Source organism: Trachemys scripta, chromosome 3, assembly GCF_013100865.1.
Source record: "Trachemys scripta elegans isolate TJP31775 chromosome 3, CAS_Tse_1.0, whole genome shotgun sequence".
Classification (NCBI taxonomy): domain Eukaryota; kingdom Metazoa; phylum Chordata; order Testudines; family Emydidae; genus Trachemys; species Trachemys scripta.
The window spans coordinates 88594748-88619847 of record NC_048300.1 but is presented as its reverse complement, the minus strand read 5'-3'; the positions used below and the strand labels follow the sequence as shown (position 1 = coordinate 88619847).

The following is a 25100-nucleotide window of genomic DNA, read 5'->3' as shown; positions in this document are numbered from 1 at the left end:
GATTTCTCAATTTTGAATGAACTAGTCTTTGAAATGAACTAGTTCAGTAGATTGAAATGAAGAAAATATTCTCTCTGCACCTGCAGAAGAAGCTTGCTGCTGTCAAAAGCTGGTTTAGCACTTCAGCAAACACTGGCTCCAGGTGCTTAGCCAGGGACTTCCACCAATTCAGTGGGTGAACTGTCTTTAAAATTTGGCAGCAAACATGTACTGATTAAATTAAAAAGTAATATTTGAATTGTTTTTAATTGATTATAAACTAGGCCTTAATATAGATTGTCCAATTTAAAAATTAGGTTTATTTTTTAAATAAAAATACTTAATTTAAATAAAACATTTGATTGAAATAAAATCCATTAACATTTTTTTTTAATCCACCCTGATTCACTGGTAACTTCCTAATCAAGCCCTCAGGCTAAACACTTCCAATTATAAATGGCAGTGTGTGGTGAAGTTGGCTTTTGGAAATTGCTACTTTGTACCTGATATTCACTACAAGAAAATAATTGTAGGTTAGGTTCAAGAACTCTACCTGCTGTATACCAGAAACAAGGGTAAACTGAGATTGGTTGCACTATGGTTACAGAAGTCTCCAGTCTTCTCTATTGCCCTTCCAAATAATTTAACAATTTCTTACAACTAGATAACAGCTATCCTTGTATCTGTTTATAGGAGTTATTATCAAATACATTGCTATCAGCTTTTTATATCTAATTGTACCCTCTACTATCCCCACACTCGATTCTGGTATCTCAACAAATGATCTTATACCAAGAAAACTCTAATATTTGCTAGAAGTTCCGATTTGTGGAGGAATGGAATTTCATCTCCTTTCCTTTCAGTCCTGCAGGTTGGTGTATGGAGGTGTTCCTCTCAAAATCCTCAAGAGGCTTCCTTGAAGTGGCTGGAGGCTAGCTTGTAATCACAAATACAGTTTTACTTCTTGAACAAATATTAACTTTAAAAGTGTCACTGCAGAGCATTTAAAATAAAGTCCTTCTGTAGGCAGCCTGCTACATCAAAGAGCTGAAGATCAACTTGCAGAGTTTTTCCAAAGGAAAGTGAAGAAAATAAGTTGCTGTTTTATAACTTAGTCAGTATAGATAAGGCCATATTTATCATTCTGAATAGCTGTCAAGTAATTTCCCTTATTTAAAAAACAGTCCAAATATAGGTCTAGTGTCTTGATAATGTAATGTAATCTAATCTTAATCAGCAAGATGCCAGTGGCATCAGCTAGGACCTTAGCGCTGCCTCATACTCTACCAAGGCTTTTTGAAATGTGCTTTTCAGCAGCCATTTTAGAATCTGCATCAGTGTAGGTTAAATTGTTTTAATGCCCTCCGCATTTAAGGGGTTCTTACTAAATTTCTGAAACAATGGTTAGAATAACATTAATATATGTAGAATATATATTAATATATATAATTTAATGTTGGATTCTACATATATTAATGTTGTTCTAACCTGTGTGTGTGTGTGTGTGTGTGTGTGTATGTATATATATATATATATATATATATATATATATATATATATATATATATATAAAATTAAAAAAACCTCTGTCTACAAAATTTAGACACAACACACTCTCTGGAAAAGAATATTCTTTCATCAGAACTTTCAACCTCTCCCCTGTCCCCCCAAGAGCATGTTCTACTAGCAGGGTAGAATGACTCAAATCTGTTCCCTGGCTTTTTATCAGTATTATTAGAACCCTTAATATACGTATTTGTATTTAACTATTTAACAACATTCTGTGTTGATTATAATTCACCAGTGGGTGATGGTGAACCAATCAGCAGAATCAAAGATGAGTCATAAAGAGGATAGGCCTGGCAGCTGCTTGCCAAATGACAAACTTAGACACGATTATAAAGTTATTAAAGTAGCATGAGTTACACATTAATTCATCAATTACAGATGGAAGAAAATATTATTCACATAATAGCATATAAATATTGTGATTTCTATTGCAGGAGTAGTGGTGGAACAATATATCTGAGTAAATAATACATCAGCTCTTTTAAAAAATTAATAACTGGTGAAAGTATTTTAAAACATGTTTTGAAGGAGCATATAATTTTGATAGTCTTACCGGAAAATAGTTTTTAAAGAAAATATCTAACATTATAGTGACATTAAGTAAAAATTCATCACATTTAAAAAAAAATCACTTTTACTTGTTACTCAGATCACCCTAAAATGTAAATCTAGCTTGGAAGGAGATTTCAGTTTAATGAGATTTGCAACTTGTTTTTATGCAAATATTGTTTGTATGTGTTGAGCAGATGCAACCATTCTGGTGTTTGATCTTGTTGATACGCTGCTGTAGAAGCCCTGGGTCTCCTTTCCCATACACTCCCTAAAAGAATATGACAGGTGAATAGCTACTGTGTATGCAGCAGTGTAAATCTTAAGTGTATAAATGTGATACATTGTTCGTCACATTTTGAAAAAGTATGTTTTAAACTTAATCATTTCCATCCAACCACACTTCTACCCTCCACCCTGCATCTCATGGGTTAGCTCTGGGAGAGTAAAGTAGGAAGCTTGATGCTGGAGTTCATCTTCAGTGCTTTCTTCCTTGAGCTGTCTGTCCTCTCTCATTTCAGCTGCTACAACTGCCATGGAATTTTCCTTAGCTAACATTCTAACCAGCAGTTCTTCAAACACCGTATTGCTCTCTTTAGAACTCCTTAGGTACTATTCTCTAGGGGAATGTTAGAAGAAGGGGAGGAGCCTTTCTGTCTTCCCTCTTGAGTTCTTTCCCTTGCTCTCACCTGTTTTTGTGGGCTTGTTTACACTACAAAATTAAGTCAACGTTACATTGGCATACAGATGCCACAGTAATTACGTAGCTTGTGCATGTCTACATCTTGCTCCTTGTGTTGGCGGTGCATGTCCTCACCTGGAGCACTTGTATCAATTGTACTGTCAGTGCAGGGCATTGTGGGAAGGCTACTAAAAGTCAGTAACAGTCAACATAAGCAATGCAGTGTCTACACTGACATTGCGTTGACCTACTACATTGACATTGGGGCCAGCAGCCGGAACCTAGAAGTGAAAGTAAGGTGGAGCGTGCACAGGGCTAAACAAGGCTGGCCGATGCTGGGGCGCTCCCAGCTGGGGTCCTGCTGGCTGCCGGAACTCTTCTGCAGGCTGGCACTGGAGGCCCCATGCATCGGATTAAGCAGCAGGCAGTCAGGCAAGTGAAAGGGGTCAGCGGGAGTCGTGGTGGATGTATCCGGGTCCCAGCCTGTCCTGCTGCCCCTCTCTCGCCACTGGTTGGATACCAGGGCACTACAGGCATGTGCTGTCCCTGCGGCGTGCACAGCTGCGGCCCCTCGGAGGGAAGGGGAAGGGAGCGGCAGGCCAGGGAGCCTTCTGCTGCCGTCCCCCATTTGCCTGCAGATGCAGTGCCCCCACACAGCTGGCCCACAGTTCCCTTGGCAGGAACAGCGTGGGGCAGGGACCCATCCGCCATCCAGGTAACCTGGCTGCAACCGGGACTGTCCCAGGCCAGCCCCAAGCCCCCCAGTCCCCCCAAGACTTCCCCCCCTACACATAAACCCCAACCCCCTGCCCTGAGCCCCTCATGCAACCCAACTCTGACTCCTGCACCTCCCATGCTCCCAGCCCTCACACCTGTATCATCCACATCCCCGCCCCCCACCCCCCTGCCCTGAGTGCTCCCCCCCACACACACACATTCCCAGCCCCTGAGCTCCTCCCCCCGAGGGGGGTTGCAATATGACAGTACCTGTAAGAAATTTAAGTTACTTTCACCCCTGCTGGAACCCCAGACCAGCAGCGGACTGAGCGGAGCCGGCGGTGGGCTGAGCGGTTCATCCTGCTGCTGGTCTGGGGTTCCGGCTGCCAGCCCAGGGCTCTGCTCCTGGCCTCAACCCAGCGCTCTTCAGCCACCCCCTGCTATAGCCCACATTGGAAAATTCAGCAAGGAAAAGCGAGAGCAAGGATCACACTAAACTGATAAGATCTGAATTTTAATTTTATTTTAAATGAAGCTTCTTAAATATTTTAAAAACCTTATTTACTTATATAAATAAACTGTTGTTGTATTTAAATATACATTTAGAGAGAGACCTTCTAAAAACGTTGAAATGTATTATCGGCACGCGAAACCTTAAATTACAGTGAACTTGGCACACTGGAAGGTTGCCTACCCCTGTCCTATGCAATGTTCAGGTTGGCAGTTTTAAGGGCTCCTATATTGGCCTACTGAAAATTCTTTTCAGGTTATCTGTATATGAGTAGTAGTTGCATTTGTAAATTTATTATCACCTCTAGTTACGTTATCTAGTTATTATCACAACAGTTACGTTACTGTTAATTGAATGCAACAAGAATTCCTTGAGAGGGCCAAAGCCCTTTCATTACCCATCCCTCTAAAAGTTTAAGATGTTTTTCTATGAAATTCCAAAATCTTATCCATGGCCCAGGGATATAACTTGCAATGAGGGAGTTGAGTCTGTATGCAAAATCAGAACTAATGAAACTGGCAGTAACAAGTGACAGAAAAGCTGCTTACAAGTTCTTTGGCTCAGCTCTAAGGCTCAGGAGTTCTTCCACTCCACTCAAGAACAGAGTGCCAAAAGGAAGGCCAGCACTGATTATAGGAATTTCATGACAATAACACTATCTCAGTTCAAAGTAACTCTAAGGGTATGTCTACACTGGAAACTTCAAAGCGCTGCCATGGGAATGCTCCCGCAGCAGCGCTTTGACGTGCAAGTACCTCCACAAGGGGATTAGCTCTGCATGCTCGGAGCATGGCTCCCAGCGCTCGGAGTCTGTCTACATTAGCGCTTTAAAGCGCTCAGACTTGCTGCGCTCAGGGGGTGATTTTTCACACCCCTGAGCCAGCAAGTTAGAGTGCTATAAAATGTAAGTGTAGACAAGCCCCAAGACCTTAAACAATCATTGCCATCTCTCCTGGAGGAACTAACCGTTTTCTTGGTGGTATCAGTCTTCTAACCTCTAACAGATGGTTGAAACAGATGAACCCATTTCCTTCCATGTGGTCTGGTTTTACTGCGAAAAATGCTAATTCTCAGTTATTGTTCTACAACATATCTTTAACTACACTCTTGCTGTTTGCCTTAGATTAGTGCATGCTGTTTTGTAACACCAGACTTTTAAAGGTTGCTCTGATGATTTGGGTAATCTGTCTGTACAATCTATAAATTCTAGTTGATATTAAGAAGCTGTTACTATGATTGCTGTATCATGGAATATCTCTAGTTCTGTGTATCCACCACTGCTGACCAGTCTTTAGGCAAGCCCTTCCTAGACAAGGGAAAGTAGCCTATTGTTAAGGACTATCAGCATGTGAGCAGGCTTTACCTGCGGAGAACAAAAAGTAACTGCATCCTAGGAGAAGCCAGTTTTCTCCAACATTCTTCATTTGAAGGATGTAAAAATCCCAAAAGGGAAGGACAAAAGCCAAGTTATTGAGGCTAGCCTTTTAAAAACTGCTGAGTGGGAAGACTGAGGGCTTGTCTACACTAGCAAGTTTCTGCGCAGTAAGGCAGGTTTTTGCGCTCAAACTGCAGACGTGTACACGCTGCCAAGCCACTTTGTGCGCAGAAACTCCTCAGTTGCAGCGCTGCAAAAAAAAAAAAAAAAAAAAAAAACCACCACCTTGACGAGAGTCGTAAGGGTTTTTATGCAGAGTCTCCAGAGCTCTGTTCCCAGCGTAGACACTTGATTGCTTTCTGCCCTGTAATTGGCCTCTGGAGCTGTCCCATAATGCCTCAAGTGACCGCTTTGCTCATTGTTTTGAACTCAGCTGCCCTGGAGACATGCACCCCTTCCCTTTCAAAGTGCTGTTTCTGGAGGCCTTTGCATGCTGTGCTAATCTGCTCCGGACACAAAGCAAATGATTAATATGGAATGCTCGAGCTGTTGAACACAGGTGTGTGTGCGTGCGTGTGTTAGAGTGCTGTGCGTGTGTTAGAGTGCTGTGCAGAGAGCCCAGGGAGGGAAGCGGGGGCTGATGTCAGGGTTTCCCCTGCTTCAGGACTGGTTGCTTCCTGCTGCTGTTTGAACTTACAAGACAACATGCCGACACACTCTGTCCCCCAAAACTGTCTCTCTTCCCCCATTCCATCCACACACACACTCTCTCTCTCTCTCTCTCTCTCTCTGTCACACATTCTCTTCCCCCCACCCTTCCATTGAAAAGCAGCTGGCAATGTAGTAGGATGGCCATGGAACAACGGGGTTGGGAAACCTGCATCATGTGACATGGTGCCTGGCCCATGAGGCATTGCAAACCCTTCCCAAAGCACCCTGCAGCCAGTTGCACAGTGGGATAGTTACCACAATGCACTGCTGTCTTTGCCATTGCAAGAGCTGCTAATGTGGATGTGCTGCAGTGTCACAACAGTGTGGACACGCAACAGCTGTTTAATTCTAGCGTTTTAATAAAAGTGGTATAACTTGTGGTGCAGAAACTTGCCTTTGTAGACATACCGTGAGGGTATGTCTACACTACAAAACTAAGTCAACCTAATATAGGTCGACTTTCAGCCACTGCAGTACTTAACTGTGGTGGTGCATGTCTACACTACCCTCCTTGGGTCAGTGATGTGTCCCCTCACCAGGAGCACTTCAGCTGACCTAAGAGGGGCATTGTGGGGAGCTGAGAGCCCCATCCCTTCCCCTGTTCCACGCCGGGAGTGGGGGAAGCCACCCAGGGCTTCTTGCCCCCCTGTTCACTGATCCATGAAATTGACAAGGTGGTCTGGCTCCTGGTAGGGAGTGGGTGGGGAGGCTGCTCAGGCTTTTTACCCTGGTTCCTAGCAGGGTCCAGCCACCCAGTCCTCCAGGGGAGTGGAGGACAGCTGGGCTTTAGCTGCCTGGCTTTCTTGTCAATTTCACGCTTCTGTGAAATTGACAAGCTAGCCAGTACACACTGCATTGCCCTAATTATGCAGGCATAAGCCTTATGCCTCTCCTGGAGGTGGAGTTGTTATGTTGATGTACTAGGGCACTTACATTGGTAGGAAGAAGGCTGTAGTTTACACTGACATAACTTAGGTCAACATAAGCTGCCTTATGTTGACCTAACTATGTAGTGTAGACCAGCCCTGAGGGAACCATACAAAAAGTTTTGGGCAGGAGAGAGGAAAGGGATGGACCAGCCAAGACCAGAGAAGGCTAGCTGAGGAGAGAAGGTTCCATATTTGAGAAGTCAACCCATATGCTGCAGCAGAAGGGGCCTAGGTGGCTCGACAGGGTCCTGACCCCAGCACAAAGAATGCTTAGAAAGTGGTGAGGGAACTGAAGCAGAGAAATGTGTATAGTGTTTATTTTTGTATAGATCTGTGTATTTTTTCATGCTATTAAGAAAGACTGGTTCTAGAATGCTGTACAAAATCTGTTTGTGTGTTACGTTAATGCTGTTCGCATGCCCCTTGAAGAGGTAAACTGTAGGCCCAGAATACCCATATGGCTGGAGTTCTGGGAGAGGTTGTGTTTAAGTTATGGGGGAGACTGAGGGGTCAGCACTCATTCCAGGGGTTGGGCTGTTTGGTAGCAGCTATCAGGAGAGGGGTGTTAGATAGAAAATCTGCACCCTGAGAGGCCCCATGATAGAAACCGTTCATAGGCCTAAAACATCTGGGGGTTCAGCCGCTGAATCCCTCACCACAGTCTGGTGAGAGGCCCAGAAGGTGCTAGTTTAGGTCTATACATCTGTAATTAAGTCTGATCATTTTGGGGATTGTTCCCAATTGTCTGCCCCTCAATTGTTAGTCCTTCATACTTAATCCCTGTTAAACCACTGTAGTGTATTGGGTAGAAAACTAACATACTAACTTTAAAAAAATAAATGAATCCGTTTTTACATAGCTTGATGGCAAAAGTCAGGATATGTATAGTGAGCCATTAAGATGGAAGTTGTTCAAAAGCTTGGCTTTTGGAAACAGTTTGCATAGGTGTAAGAAGAGGAAAATAATACTGTAGACTCTGATGAAATGTGTTCTTAACTGTCATGTGTATCATTCTTGTCAAAAGTTCCTTATCCAAATTTCTATGCAAAAGACTTGGAGGTACTTGGAGAACATTTTCTTTTGTACATTTTCTCTCTTGTTTCACTGCCTGTTAAATCTATAATCTGAGACAAAGGACGAGTGGTCAGAGAGCTTCAGGATGATGTTTGCAAAACTCCTGGATGATTTTCCTGTAATACATTCTAATAGTTTACAAACTTGCATTAAAAATTTTAGTGATTTTGAAACATCTAATCAACTTCCCTTAACACTTGTATTGGAACCATAAGCTTTGAGATACTCAGGCTATGTACGCACAACCATTTATGTTGGGTTGTGAATAAGCCACTTCCCCTGAGCGATGTAAGTTACACCGACCTAAGCGCCGGTGTGGACAGCGCTATGTTGGTGGGAGAGCTTCTCCCGCTGACATAGTTACGGCTGTTTGCAGGAGCTGGAGTAATTAAGTTGACCAGAGAGCTCTCCCCTGTTGGCTTAGATCATCTGCACTAACAGCGCTGCCAGGGAACAGCTGCAAGCTCTGTAGTGTAGCCATAGCCTCAGTTGTGGTTCTGTGGCCTCAGATCTGCCCACATGTGTTGATTTCAGTTATATTTTTACATCTTGCTGCTAATTTGTAATTTTGCAGGAGAAAGTCTGTCTAGTTCTAAAATACTTGTGGGTATGTAGAAATCAAAATATGGATTAAAAAGTCATATTACTATATACAAGCAGAAGATTAATAACTTTTATTTCTGTATAATGGTTTTCATTTTGAAGGACCTCAAAATGCTTTACAGGTTAAATATGTTGATATAATTCACACCAATAAAAGACTGAGTGAGCTATCTTATTGCTACATTATAGCTATACCAAGCAAAACTGGTGGTGATATTCAGAATTTCTGAAAATGACATCAATTTCATACTACAATTTGACATGCCTGTAAATGAGGAAAGGGTACTCCAGTATTTTTTTTTTCCAAACACACTTTAGGTTGCTATCTCCTGATTGCAGTGAATAAAGTCTAGCTCTGCTGCAGAATAATTGGTGGTGGTTTGTTTTTATTGTGGTACCCAATAGATTTCCAAATCAGGATTATGTCCCATTGTGCTAGGCCCCATACTAACATATAGGAAAGTCTCTGGTAACTTGCCTGAAGAGCTTGCAGTTGGATCTGGTTGGAAAATTTTGACAGGATGAACCATTTCCCATTGGAAAGTGCAGTTCTGTTGAAATTGAAATACTTGGATTTCACAGCAACTTCATTTTGGAGAAAAACTAGAAATAATGTCAGGAGAAAAAATTCCTGCAACATCAAAACATCCCATGTAGACATTTTTTAGAATGAAACAGGGTTTTTTGTTTTGAAATTACTTCACTTTGAATTTTTAAATGTATTATAAGATAAAATGAAAAAAGTGAAAATCATAATATTTTGATCAAGCTGAAACAATTTTTTTAAAATGTTCTGTTGCAGAGAATTTTGAGTTTTTTTTGGTTTCGTTCTTATTTTGAAATATCAAAATGCTTTGCCAAATGGAATTTCTGTCCTCTGTCCAGCTCTGTTTGCAGTCTAAGTTAATTCAAGATATAAGAAGTGAATCTAATGATCTAAGTTGAGGAGGGGGGAGGATACATAGATTGTATGCAAGGAATTTGAATTTGAAGAAGTTGGTTAAAATAGCCCACAACATGCAGACACCATTTGTGTTTGAAAATGTATTGTTGCTCACTCTTGCTTTTTAGCAGTGTGCGTGTGTGAGAAAATCAAAGTTGTGTTTTATGTTGGTTTTGTCAAATTCGTTATTGGGGATTCAGAACTTAATTCACATTCTAAAAATGCTTAATATTGCTGTTACAGCCCTGGCTGAGTATCCCTTGTGGACCGTCATCAGTCTGCTGTATGGAACCCAATGTTTCGACCCCACAGCATCCAAACATAGTCTCTAGTTCTGGCCTCTCAGGTACACTCCCCGGGGACAGACTCTGTTTGGCACCCCTCTGTGAAATGGTGGGACCCTGCTGTCTAGCTGCCCTAAGGTCTGAAGACCAATTCTGAGCCTCCCCAAGTTTCCACAGAAGTTTATACACGCTCTCTCCAGAGCTCCAGCCTCATGGGCACTCTGGTGTATCATTTAACCCTTCGGGGATATGTGGCAGATAAAGTAAGGAACACACAGGTTTTGCAAAGGAACATCTTAAATGCTCTCTCCCTCCTCTTTTGTCCCCGCCTCTCTTCCCAGAAAGCACAAGAGATTTACAGACCTATGGGAAAAACAATGAACATATGCAGGCACTTCTCTCCCTCAAGTGTCCTCTTTACTCTTTGGAGCTGTTTGGGGTTTGGTCAGTATCCTTTGGGTGGGGGGAAGGTCCCTCTGGCCCTCCACTCCTCCTGCTCTAATTCTCTGGTTCTGGCAATGGTCTGGCCTTCTCTTGCAAGAAAGCCTGCCCTTTCTTAAAAGCAGGGTCTGACATCTCTTCCTGTTTCTCTTCCCACCTGAGGATTTTCCATTTTCCCCTGTGATAAAGGGTCATTAGAAGTTAATGGCTGAGCCTGGCAGCCCAATGGAACAATTAGGGTAAGGCTGTTCAAATTGTTGATGGCTCTGTTGCATATTCATGGGAGTTTTAATTCACACTGAAGGTTATAGTCAGAAGTGGAATTCAAAAAATCAAATGTGATTCATAAATTTACATAGACAGATTCCCCAAGCTGTCACAATTGCCTACAAGGTTTTTTAGCAGTATTTCTTGTAGTGGGAGATACCCCTCATCACTTGTTCTGAGCCACTGTAATGCCCATAGCATAGACGCGGCCTCGGAAAGAACAGAATAGTCAATTGAAAGGTGTGTTAACTACTTATGCTAAACAATCTGTTGCACCTTGCATTTAGCTGTGACAGTTTGGGTAAGTCTATGCTGCAATTAAAAGCCTGTGGCTGGCCGGCCCATATCAGCTGACTTGGACTTGCAGGGGGTCAGGCTAAGGGGCTGTTTTAATAGTGATTAGATACGCGAGCCGAGGGATGTGCTGGCCGCCCTTCCCGCAGCCCCCATTGGCTTGGAGCGGTGAACGAGCTCTGGTCAAGTGAAAAATTCTCTTAGTTTGGACCTTCTAAATTAAATGTGTTTTAGTATTCTGTGTTTACTGCTGCTTGGCACTTCTACAGTGACATCCACCTGAGGAAAATCCTACTTTAATTATCTGTTCACCCTTATGAGCAACATAGGTAGAGAGAGGGAGTGTTTACAAATGACAGCTTTTTGAGTTAGTGTGGATTGTGATGGCTTTTTTCCTCTTGGATTTTTGGGAGGAGAGGAGGGCGTGGGGAGTGGGAGGTCAGTAGGGAGTGGAGAGAAGTTGGGAATGTTAAATAAATATTGGTACTTTTGGTGGGGATAAGGATTAGAATATGTCAGCATATATGGAATATGTATAAATGTAGACTAAAATTTTGATACAAAACCTCCAAGATGTTATGGGGGTGAGGAAGGCAGTGTCCTCAAATTATCTCAACATCTGTTTCAAAAGTTAGAGAGAAATGAGACTTGATTTATTTTGATATTTCTGCCTTAAAGGTAGAGTAAAGTTTTCAGGAAAGGGAATTTGATGGAACAAAATGAAAGTAGTAATATAGGTGGAATTCTGTATGGCTGTAATGATAATGTCTTAAAATATGTTAGGGGCTATTATAAAGAGGACGGTGATCAATTGTTCTCCATGTCTGCTGAAGGTGGGACAGGAAGTAATTGGCTTACTCTGCACCAAGGGGGATTTAGGTTAGATATGAGGAAGAACTTTCTAACTACAAGGGTAGGTAAGCTCTGGAATAGGCTTCCAAGGGTGGTTGTGGTATCCCGTCATTGGAAGTTTTGAAGAACAGGTGGAACAAACCCCTGTCAGGGATGGTCCAGGTTTGTGGTCCTGCCTCAGTACAGGCAGGGCCGGTGCAACCCATTAGGCGACCTAGGCGACTGAAGGACCCGAAATGCCGTCGCCTAGGGCGCTAGCATTTGGGGGGCGGCATTTTGGGTCCTTCGGTGGTGGCCAGATCTTCAGCCGCCCTGGTCATTGTCGGCATTTAGGCGGAGGGAGCTGGGGCAGGGGGACGCGGGGAGGGCCGCCTGCAGCAATAAGAGGGGGGGCGGCACACAAGGGAACCGCTCCTCGCCCCAGCTCACCTCTACTCCGCCTCCTCCCCTGAGCACGCTGCCCCGGTCTGCTTCTCTCCCTCCCAGGCTTGCGGCGCCAAACAACTGATTGGTGCCACAAGCCTGGGAGGCGGGAGAAGTGGAGCAGCGACAGCGTGCTCGGGGAGGAGGTGGAGCAGAGGTGAGCTGGGGCGGGAAGCTGCCACACGGCTCCCCGGGCCAGGGTGAGCTGCCGCGGTGGGAGGGGCTCAGGGCGGAGAGCTGCCACAGGGCTTGGGAGGGGAGGGAGGCGCAAGGTGGAAGTTTTGCCTAGGGCGCGAAACAACCTTGCACCCTCCCTGAGTGCAGGGGGCTGAACTTGATGACTTCTTGAGATCCTTTCCAGCCCTACATTGCTATGATATTTTGTGGCTATACTAGCTAGCAATACGTTTTTGGGTCCAACTTGAAGTATTTTATAAAAATATAAGATTTCCTTATTCAGCATTATGGCAGAACCAGTGCAAGGCTATAGTTAATATTGGGTTCTATTTTGCACTAAAAATGGATTAATTACTCCCTTTCTTTATGCAAAATACAGTTTATTTGCTCCAAAATTTTGTCACATAATCTGAGTAAAGCTGGAATTTTCAATATTTTCAAATCCTATTGATTTCTGAGTTCTAAGCAATTAAAAACTGTCTTTAAAAAGTTAATTCAGAGTCTTATAATTTATTTTGCCTTAAGACTGTAGAAGGCCAAAAATGTGTACCTAGTGAGAGATTTTTGTTGGGCTATCTTGATTGGTCTGGTGTGATGGTGGTAAGTTTGGGGAAGAGTTGTCTGAAGGCTGACATCCCTAGTGGTGGTAGAATTCAGGTTTTGGTGTCATGAATGGTGGCTCCAGTGGTGAGGTGTCCCTCTCTGGGTGGAGCAGAGGGGAGGTACTGTCAGATAACTTAACTTAACTTTTCATTTCTATGCTTTTGTGGTTGTGCCTGATATGTACAGACCAACCTTAACTCTCTCACCAGAAAATGTTTGTGTAATACTAAATTATAACATAGGTTAATTTGTAAAAAAAAACCAAGTCGAATAGGGTGACCAGATGTCCCGATTTTGGGATCTTTTTCTTATATAGGCTCCTATTAACCCCCCCCCCGTCCTGATTTTTCACATTTGCTGTCTGTTCACCCTAAAGTTGAACTGCAGTTAGGCAAAGGCTAATGGGTCAGCACTGACTACATACTTTGGGGATGTGTATTCTGTTTAAGTTAAAACTAGTATTGTTCAGTATTTATTTCCTCTAACTTACAAGAGGAACAATCACAATAAATGAATTGTAAGATTATCTAGTTTCATATTGATTTATGTATAGCTGTGATTACCTGAACGCTTAAGAACTTCAGATGCGTGTGAGTTTTGTATCCTCTTTTTGAAAGGCTCACTTCATAAAACAGTCCTGCATGAGTCAGAGTAGATGTTTTTTCTACAGAATAGCATATTAGGGGAACTGATTTTCTTCTGCCTCTAGCAGTGAAAGAAGACCTGCTAAAAATCAGGGTAAAGCTCTCACTTTAGTTCTACCAATAGGTCCTGCATGCTGCGGACAGTGGTTTATTTGGCTGCTTGCTGAGATGTAATCCTTTGTCTGTAGAATCAGATAATTGCTGTTTGCCTTCTTCAGAGAGCTATACAGATCCTGATTTGTGGGGGTGGCTTTGTTTTTGGATGCATTTTAAAGTTTTTGCTGGAAGCAGATTTTGGCATTGACATTTTCAAGTTCAAATGCACATTGTATTAAGATTTGTGTGATATGTCATTTGTGTTGCTTGTCCCACACCCTTCCTTCCTCCCACCCAACCATTTCTCTTAATGGTTATGAATCATGAAGTTCTGCTGATATTTTCCAATGTGAATGCTGAATATTTAAATGTAGAATATTGTCACTAATAGATTCTTTCTGCCCATAGGCTCGGGTGATGTATGACTTCGCTGCTGAACCTGGAAACAATGAGCTGACAGTTAACGAAGGGGAGATCATCATAATTACCAATCCGGTAAGAGAAATCAAATGGAAACCAGGCTACAATGCACTGACCTACTTGTAAGGGTTTGTGCTGAAAAGAGAGGTTGAGTGGCGTCTAATGGGAAAGCTCTTGCACACTCTCCCTTCCTCCCTCTAGGGTAAAGGCAAATAAATTAAATGCAAAAGACTATCCCAGTAATGGTAAATTTAAATTAATAAAAGCAAGCTCCAGGAACAATTAGGCTTGACTTTACTTCTCTGTACCGAGACATGTTACTGGTCTGTGATCAGTATTGTCCTCTCGTACCATCTGTACTTTAGTGCCATGTCACAAGAACATGCGAATGATAGTGACACCATTAAACCTGAATTTATTGTCTTTTTTGGGTTGAGGTAGTTACTCAGTATTTTTATGTAGTCTCTTTTTGCATTGATTATTGTTTGTATTCAAATGGTCATTCTAAAATACTGATGAATTTCAACTTAAAACATTTTTCACATTCAAATCTAAATGTCCAAATGCAAAGACGCCAGTTTACACGGAGGCTTTAACACAGCAAAACTTTTGTTTCTAATTGATCCTTTTATTGTTAGGGTAGTGTTCATGGAGTGGGAGAGAAATAGTAAGGCTCTGGTCTTGTAAAAAGCTTAAGCTTTCTGCAAAACTTTGTGCTGTCTGAGTAGTTCCATTAATTTAAATGGGATTATTCAAGTGGTATGAAGTATCAAAGGGGTAGCCTTGTTAGTCTGGATCTGTGAAAAGCGACAGAGTCCTGTGGCACCTTATAGACTAACAGAAGTATTGGAGCATAAGCTTTCATGGGTGAATACCCACTTCGTCAGACGCATGACAAGTGGTATGAGGTTCTCTACAAACTTAAGTCTTTGCAGAATCAACAATTTTGACTCCCCTAACTAAATATCAATCACAGTTTAGGAAATTTTAAAAATCTTTTCTACCAGAATTACTGGTAACACTTGCAAAAATATTAATTTTTAATTCACACTTTATTATTTATGCTGCATGTATTTTTATGTTTTTATATTTCACTCATCTTGGCTAGTGAAAGACAATTCTTTTGCTGCTAGTCCATAGTCTCGTAGTAAAGTTCTATAATGGGTTGCAAGCTCGGAAGGAATAGATTTTGCTTCTGTACGAACACTTGCATTGAAATTTGGCACCCATAAAAAGTAATGAGCACATCTCTATCAGGTTTTATAGAAAACCTTTTCTTTTGGGATACTGAAGTGTTCAGGCCAAGAGTAATAAGTTAGAGTATCTCTACACTGCAGTGTAAGCCCATGCTTGGGTCTGGACTCAAGCCTAACTCCCCTTATGTCTACCTTTAATTGTGCTAACCCAAGGCTCAAACTTGGGGTCCAGGCCCCTGGAGGGTCTGAGCTCTAGTTAAGCTGGGACCCAGAGTACGAGCCCTATTGCTTTGCAGTGTAGATGCAGCCCTGCTTGACTCGGGTCCTGGGAGTCAGCCAGAAGTATCCCACAGTTCCATGAGCCAACTTCCTTAGTCCTCTCTCTCTTCCCCAACAATCTGCAGTTCAATCTGTTAAAAATGGAAGCCACCCGCTCTTTGCAAAAGCAGCAGCTCAGGTCTGTGTTAACCCATTCTCTTCTGATCACTGAGCTGCAAGTGCACTATCAGAGAGCCCCCTTGGTTTGCAATGGAGTGTGAACTGATCAAGACTTTTATAAAGCAAGCTTTGTCCTGATGATAACACGCAGAATAGGCAGTACAGTTTTCCCACAGTGCACCATGGTCCTAAGGCTAAAGTGGCCACATGTGGGGGGTGGGGGGTGGGCATTAGGGACTCTGGGATATGGTTACTTTGACTCAGGTCTACGCACTGCAGTGCGGATGCCAGAGCCCTAGGTTTGAGCAAGGGTTAGAAACCCTTTATGTAGAACCTTTTATGTAGGTTTAAAATACCATGTAGACGCTCAAGCCCAGGATTCCCTAACACTGGTCAGTTGACTCGAGTTCCACTAACCCAAGGCTTATATTACAATGTAGACATACCCTTAATGTCCAAGCACCTGTCTTGTGCACCAATCGAAGGTGGCCTTTAGTTTTGGGTCCTGGTTCATCAAAGCACTTCAGCAAATTATAATTGGAACTAGCATGTACTTAATTTCAAGCACTTGCTTAAATGCTTTGCAGAGTTAGGGCCCTGGTGAAGAACAGGGTACTGGAGAGCAGCAACAGAAGTGTTTTCAAAGGGTAGTGCTAGACTTTTGAGAACTTCAGGAAACTGCTTATTCAGTGGCTTAACTTGGTTCACGTTGACCAGGCAACCTGTGTGTAAATATTAGCAGATCATTCAAACAAACAAAAACCTTCAAAAACTGTTTGAGTGTTATCTGCACCTTTGTTTATATATAAATCTCCCTTCAGTCAGATGTAATTGAAGATTTGTCATCAATATACCATTTATCTGCATATAAACTTTATTTGGTTTTGTTTTTTTACTTAATATACTGAAAATGAATATTTAAACAGTTGAGATTCAGAAATTTGAAGGTCAACAGATTCTTTAGCATACAAAGGCCTAATTTACCATGTATGAATCGGCTCATTATACAACTGGTGGTTGAGAGACACTTCGATTTCTAGTAGGTCCAGTTTATTCTGGTCATGTCCTGATATCAACCCTAGTCAAATTCATTTAAGAAGGCTGCAAAGCCTTAAGTATCTTATTCTTTAATATATGTATTGTGGTAGTGACTAGTGGCTCTACTGAGGTCTAAGCCTCTCCCCTCCCCCCCCAATCTTAGGCACTGTACAACACTTAGCAAGAAACAGTTTCTGTCTCCAAGAGCTTACAAACTAGACAGACAAGAAAAAGGGTGGGAGGGACTATTCTCTGAGTTCTTTGGTGTGGCATTCACCTGCCATAATGCATGAGATAGTCCTTACTCTTCCTGCAGTTCTCTGCCTCCATTCAGTTCCAACATCTGCAGCAAATGAGGCGGGGATCCTACAAACGGCCTCATTGACTAAGCAACTCTGATTCATTCCCTGAGCATTGTCTATCCTGTGTGTTGAATGAGGCAGGGGTACTGTACGAACAGTATGTGATCATGTAATTCAAGTCTTTTATCATCATGCATGTGCACAAGAGGGATGAATTAAGGTTGTGTGCGCAACCTTAATTTTTCAAGTTCTTTTGGCTTTGCAAGCTAATTAATGTTCTGTTAACTTAGCTTTTTAATCCTTTCCTACAATTTTGAAAACAGCTGTTATGGATTTTAACTATGTGAGGGAGTCCTGGTCAATATTATCTTCCTCTTATAATGAGAAAATTGATGCTCTGAAAGGTTTAAATGAATTTGCCCAGGTTCAGTCACACCTTGCTCTCAAATCCTATTTTCAAGTGTCAACTATAAAGCTATAAAAGATGCTGAAGTATGTTTTAATCTAGAGAAAATATTTGTATAATGCTTATTTTTATTTCTTTAGGACATAGGTGGAGGTTGGTTGGAAGGAAAAAACAGCAAAGGAGAGAGGGGACTTGTTCCAACAGATTATGTTGAAGTAAGAGACCACAATATAACAATACAGACAAACTTGGTAAAGCAGAGCTAAAGCAGATTCCATGCTTTTATTTGTTTGTTTATTTTAATATTGGAAACCTTCATTTAATTCTCTAGACTGAAGCCCTGATGAAAGATGGCAGTACTTAATTCCACTAAAAATCATTTGTATTAATAGTTTAGACCAGTGGTTTTTAACCTGGGGTGCACGCACCCCCTGGGGGTGCAAGATACGCTTTCCAGGGGTGTGAGTCATGCCAGTTTTTTATAGAATGTAAATCCTCAAAAACACAAATTAAGCACAGGCACGTAAGTACAACTACTTTGTTTAATCAAACCTATGTATTTATTAACATTATACTTTTTTTAACAGTTACTGTAATATACAAACAAAAAATGTATCTAGGTTTAAAGAACTGACCTACTTCAACAATTTTTGATAAGGGGTGCAGACTGGTTAGAAGGTTAAGAACCACTGGTTTAGAAGGTCAGAGTAAACACGTGTCTGCATACCATATAATACTATTTAAAAAAAAAAAAAAAAAAAGTCAAGTGATCATATCATACTTACTACCTATTCTAAGGATAGAGAGTCGATATAGTAACTTCTGGTAAATGCTGACTTTTCAGTGCTGCCTAGTGTACTGTATCTCCTTTAGAGAAAGGAGAAGTTATATGTAGTGGAGATTGCTAATCTGTAAAATGTTAATTTCACTGACAAACTGTCACTGGTAGTTCACAAGAGAACCAAAAATAATATGCACATCCTGTTCCAGAATAATTGAACAAGTACAAGAATGAGGATTTATTTTTTAAAAAAAAATCTGCTTCTGGTGTAGGCTTTCTTTTTTCATAAATTATGTAGTGATGCAACTAACAGGTCATTGCCTGTTACATGGCCATACAAAAATAGACTTCTTCCTGTCCTCTTCCAGTCCCCATAAAACAATGGGCCATACTTGTTGTTAATACCCAAATTTGATATATTGTTGAATGCAGGAAGTGTATACAATGCTCTGGATTGTTAATTTGGAGCTGATTCTATTGTCTGCTGTTAAGATGGAATTATATCAATTCATTTTTTAAATCCTTTAATTTCAGTAGTTCTGTTGACCCTGAGAATAGTTGAAGTAACAGCATGTAAAATGATATCTTATTTCCTATAAGAATGACAGATGTCTTAAAACAGCTTTGTCTATTTTCAGATTCTAACTGAAAGTGCAAAAGATGGATTTCCTTGTGGCAATTCAGTAGCTGACCAAGCCTTTTTTGATTCCCTTTCCTCAAGTACAGCTCAGATCAACTCAGCTGCTAAAAACAATAACCAGGTACATCGTCAGTTTCTTTTTGGCACTGTAAGCATAGTAGGTTCTATTGACAATGCTGCTTATGCTCTTAAGTTGCACTGTACTATATTTGTACAGTAAAACCTCCATTACGAACACATTGGGAATGAAGGTTGTTTGTAACTCTGATATGTTTGTAACTGAACAAATTGTTATGGTGGTTCTTTCAGAAGTTTACAACTGAACATTGACTTAATACAGCTTTGAAACTTTACTATGCAGAAGAAAAATTGGGGGAGGGATAGCTCAGTGGTTTGAGCATTGGCCTGCTAAACCCAGGGTTGTGAGTTCAATCCTTGAGGGGGCCACTTAAGGATCTGGGGCAAAATCAGTATTTGGTCCTGCTAGTGAAGGCAGGGGGCTGGACTCAATGACCTTTCAAGGTCCCTTCCAGTTCTAGGAGATAGGATATGTCCATTAATTTAATTTAAAATGCTGCTTTCCCTGTATTTTTAAGTAGTTTATATTTAACACAGTAGTGTACTGTATTTGCTTTCTTCTTTTTTTTTTTTTTTTTTTGGTCTCTGCTGCTGCCTGATTGTGTACTTCCGGTTCCAAATGAGGTGTGTGGTTGCATGGTCAGTTCGTAACTCTGGTGTTCATAACTCTGAGTTTCTACTGTAAGTCCTCACAAAAAGCATGGAAAAGGCAATTGTGATGGAAGTATCTTAAATTTTGCTGAAGATTAAAAATCCGCTCATTTGTTCATCTTGTGTAATTTTAGAAATGCTGCTGCTGGAAAAACTAGCATAATTCTAACATAAATTAGAAATAAGAAAATACGCAATTATTTTTTTTGTTTTCCTGCATAAAGCAAAATCTTAGAAATCTGTGAACTAAACAAAACTTCCTACCTATATTTTCCAATTTTGTACCCTGATGTTGTCAGAATGTACACCTCCACTAATTTTGGTTATTAGCAGCATCTGCTTGTAGAATTGCAACTTCTAAGATCTGATATTCTGACCTGTATAAAAGAACTCTACCTTCTTTTCTACTTTTCCGTAGAGTGCCATGCAAGTTTGACATTGTAGAAATATTATACATTATTATCAAAATAACTTTTTTCAGTACTCAGCAATAAAGGTTTTCTTTTTACTTGGCACATCTTGATCCGGTATTTGCTGTTCGTTTACCGTGACTTTATAGCAGGTCAGTTCAGGACTTAAAAAGGCCACTCAGAGCATGCCATTTTGTGAGTAGGAAACTATCTACCTTCTCTTATGGCTGCAAAATAACCTTCCATAGGTGAACCAATGCAGCGCTGTCTTCCTGAGTCTGTGGACAGATGACTCAGTGCTTCTGCTGCTAGTAGCAGAGTGAAACTCACAAGACCCTGCTCAGTTTCACTGCTGCTTTTGATAATCCTGTGGACTTCAGTGAAACTGACATTAGTCTTGTCGATTTTACTCATCTGCTGCATGGAAAAACTGTGAACAGTGATTATGGAGTTTTGTGGGAAGATTTCTCAGGATGTGGGGAGGGAGAGGTGGGAAGAGGGGGTCAGCTATTAGTTCCCTTCCTTTCCAAAGTCAGGAGGCTCTCAGGGTATATGGAGAATGAAAAGAGTAAGATCCTCCCCCTTTCCACAGCCAGAGTAGGTGGAATTTCAAATTTATCAGGCTACTGCTATCTGGAGGTCAACATTATTATTATTATTATTTATTATTTATGTGTATTACCTCAGCACTTAAGAGTCCAAGTCATAGAAACAGAACGAAAGGACTGCATTCAGCAGCATCATTTGCAGCAGTTAAGGGGGAGGGGCTGATCATCTTCTTACCTGGGCACTGTCCTTGACCTTACAAGTGGGGCATATCCCCCTGGTCATTTGATTAGCCTTTGGCTAGTAAGTTTTAGGTAATCTCATATGGATCTACAAATGTGCCCTTTCACATGTTGAAATCTCAGTAATAGTTCAATTTTTTGAAGTCCAGAGGTCAACAGCCAAATACACTATTCTTTCCAGCAGTGCAGTGCAAAAGTCTCACGTGTTGGAAAGAAAATAGCTTGCTTATCAAAACAGTTGTAGAGGCGCATCCAATTCATGGAACACTCCAAAAAGAGCTGGTAGTTTTCTGAATGTACCTAATTTATGTGCATTGCAAGACTCTGTAAAATGGATGGAGATTTTTTACAACTCTGTGCTAGGATTCTTTTGCTTTGTAATATGTATTGGTCTCCCCAGCATTTTCAACATCTGTATGAAGCCATCAGGGGTAGTCTGCACTGCAGTCTAAGCCCAGGATCTGTTGGACTCATCCTTGGTTTAGAATTTCTGGAATCGTCTGAGCATGGGTGTGAGACCTGTCTACACTGCACTACACAGACCTGAGTCAATCCAGCCTGTCTCTGGCTTCCTAGTGCCATCCCCAGCTGTAGCTGTTCTAGTCGTTGGTTCGGGGGGCACTGTGGGGAAAACTTGACTAGTACTTCACAGCCTGCCAACACGTCCTGCCAAGGCGTCTTTTGGGTCTGTGCACACCTAGCAACTGGAGCCAGCAAGGAGGAGGAGTCATCATTTGAAGAACTTGTTTAGCTTGGACTTTCATTCCTGTTTCAGGAAATGGGCAGAACATCCATGAGATGCTAGTGTATGTTTTGGTGGCGTTTTCTGTCCTTCCCAAGGCACCTGCCAGAGGAGGATGATACAGACGTGGCAGACTCGAACTAGCTGATGCTGCTCACAACTCTTGGTATAGTCACTGATGCTCCCTGTGCAGACTGGTACTTCTAGAGCACAACCACAAGCACAGACTGGTGGCATCACATCGTCCTGCAGACATCAGATGACCAGCATTGGGTCCAGAACTCCCATATGAAGAAAGTTACGTTTCTGGAGTTTTGTGAGTAGCTTACTTTGATCCTCCAGCATCACAACACACACACACAAAAGGGTGACTATGCAGGTCCAGAAGCGAGTTGTTATAACTGTCTGGAAGCTGGCTACCCTTGATTGTTACCATTGCTAACTAGTTTTGTGTTGGAAAATCAACTGTCAATAAAGTGGAGACTGAGGTTTTTGAGGCAATGGGATGTGTGACTTTTGCCAGAGGTGGTGGGGTAATTGCTGGTTTTGAGAATGGGGTTTCCAGACTGTGGTGGGGCTGTTGAGGGGACTCGTGCCCATAATTTGCCTTCCTGAAGGAGCACATGAGTACATTAACAATGGAGTAGGACCCTTTGTGGTTATACAGGCCTTTGTGGACCACAGAAGCTGATTTATAGATGACAATGTGGGCTGCATTGGAAAAGTTTATGATGCTAGGATTTTCTGCTAAGTGGGAGTCTACCTTCATGGATGCGGCAGGGACACTATTCCCATTAAAAGACATTGTCAGAAATGGAGTAACTGTCCCCACTGTTGTTCTAATGGACCCTGCATACCACATTTTGCCTTGGCTTATGAAATGGTTGTGTTATGGACTTCATTTTATTACTAGTTTTGGTGTTGGCTTATTACTGGTGTTTTCGTGTTGTAATGGTAGCTTGCCTGTCTAGCAATGCTTTAATATCTAAGGCCCTACTTGAATTGCAGGATGATTGTCAAAAATTGCAACTGAGTTGTGGACAAGCCATGGAAAATTGCAGAAAAGTAATAATGGACCTTATTACTGCAAATAATAAGTCCATTGTTATTTTTCTGTGTTTCTGTTGTTGGCAGCCCAGGGCTGAGAGCGGCCACCCAGGGCTCCCATTATCAAAATCGCGGTGGAAGCATAATATTGTGGAATTTGCAATATTGCAAGTTAAGTAGAGGCTTATTAATATCTTTTTTTGGTAGTATAGCAATGTTCACAAATAAAGGCTTTTATTTTAAAAGTGTATTACCATCATTGCATCACATCATATGATGTGCATTTCGAAGAATAAAGATAATCGTCATAAGGTATAACTAGAAAGTTGTAGCCAAACAATTTCTCAATACATCTGTTCAGATCAAGCCATAATGAAAACCCAGAATTCATGTCCTACAAACCACTGCCCCTCCCTCCCATGTTGTATAAGCTGTCATCTCATCCACAATTAACGACAATCACACGAACACCCCATTCGTCATGTACAGCAAGTACTTCAGTTACAGTAAAACGTGATGTGCAAATACATAAATATACTATTCTTCCTCTTCCATTGGTCCATGCAAGTCCATAATGTGGGTGCATAAAGCGTCCCTGATTCTGTTGCCTGGGTGCATCCTGCTCCAGCTGTGACAGGCACACTTTCTGGCTGAGTGTGCCAGTTCAGCAGTCCATTACTGTCCGAGGTACATTTCGGAGAAAATGACTAACCTTTTGAATTCACAAAGATTGTGAGGAGCACAGCAAGCCACAGTAATGCAGACAGCACTGATGACACTGGCATCCAAATGGTTCTATAAACTTTCAATGAAAGGTGCACATTCGGCCACCATTCTACTCCTACTGAGAATGTAATTGGACCTTCCTTTCTCAGAACCGCTTAGATTAGCCAAACCCATGCAAGATTTAAAGCAGGGATTCTCAATCTGGGGGTCGGGACCCCTGAGGGGGTCACGTGGTTATTACATGGGGGTCTTAAGCGGTCAGCCTCTACCCCAAACCCCGCTTCACCTCCAGCATTTATAACCGTGTTAAATATAAAAAAGTGTGTTTTAATTTATAAGGGGGGTCATATTCAGAGGCTTGCTGTGTGAAAGGGGTAACCAGTACAAAAGTTTGAGAACCACTGATTTAGAAGATGCTATTGGGAAGAGGAAAATACTTCAAAGAACTTGCCTTTTTTTGTAACATTGTCCACTACCTAGGACCTCAGATTATTAAATGTGTCTACAGCCTTGGAGTTCCTTTTTCAGAGATGTTTAGAATTTAAGGCCAGAAAGGACAATTAGATCATCTAGTCTGACTTCCTATATATCATAGACCATTAAATTGTACCTAGTTACCCCATTACTGAGCCCAACCTGATTCACGCATATCTTTCAGAAAGGCATCCAGTCTTGATTTGTATATAGTGAGATTAAAAAATCAACCTTTCCCTTGGTAGTTAGTTCCCGTAGCTAATCACTCTCACTTTTATAAATTTGCATCTAATTTTTACTTTGACTTTGGCTTCAGCTTCCGGCTATTAGTTCTTGTTATGTCCTTTCTCCACTAGATTAAAGAGCCCTGTAGTACTCTGTTTTCTCCCCAGGTATTTATATACTATAATCAAATCACCTCTCAATCTTTTTTTTAAAAGCTAAACAGACTGAGCTCTTTAAGTCTCTTATTGTAAGGCATTTTCTCCAGCCATCAAATCGTTTTCGGGACTCTCTTCTGTATACTCTCGGATTTCTCAATATCCTTTGTAAAATATGGCCACCAGAACTGTGTACAGTTGTCTAATATCAGTCTCACCAATGCTCTATAACCTCCCTAATCCTATTAACTACGTCCCTGCTTATACATCCAAGGATCATATTAGCCCTCTTTGGCAGAGCATCACACTCTGAGCTTCTGTTGAGTTGCTAAGGTAGTATGACCCCTAAATCCTTTTCAGAGTGACAGCTGTCCAGTCTCCCAGTCTGTTGGTTTGGTCTGCATTCTTTATTGCTAGATGCATAACATTGCATTTGGTTGTATTACAATGCATAGTATTAGAAAGCACTCCTCTTATCAAGTGATCCAGATTGTTCTGGATGACTGCTCTGATCTCTTCGCTATTTACCGTTCTGCCAGTCCTTGTGTCATCCATAAGTTTTATCAGCAATAATTTTATATTTACTTCCAGACCTGTGATGAAAATGTTGAATAGCATCTGTCCTGCAACAACCCCTTGTGAGACCCCATTAGAAATACCCCCGTTTGATACCTCACTGACAACTACTTTTGAGACCTGTCAGCCAGTTCTTAATCCATTACTTATGGTCTTCATTGATACTATATAGTGCTAAATTTTAATCAGAATGTTGTGCAGGTCTGTCTATTTTGTCTTGATAACTTTTATCAACCAAACTCTTGTAATCTCATCAAATAATGAAATCAGGTTTGTTTTGTAAG

The 25100-nt window shown here is 41.4% G+C and overlaps 1 protein-coding gene across 6 annotated transcripts in view; it reads left to right on the top strand.

Moving 5' to 3' along the window:
- The window catches only part of LOC117874810 (probable palmitoyltransferase ZDHHC14), a 343602-nt gene that overhangs the window by 256027 nt on the left and 62475 nt on the right, over window positions 1–25100 (top strand). For all 6 annotated transcript variants that reach the window (XM_034765318.1, XM_034765321.1, XM_034765317.1 and 3 more), the window contains 3 exons: window positions 14132–14218; window positions 17664–17738; window positions 18943–19065. In XM_034765318.1, coding sequence (XP_034621209.1) covers window positions 14132–14218; window positions 17664–17738; window positions 18943–19065 — 285 coding nt within the window. The remainder of the gene's footprint in view (window positions 1–14131; window positions 14219–17663; window positions 17739–18942; window positions 19066–25100) is intronic.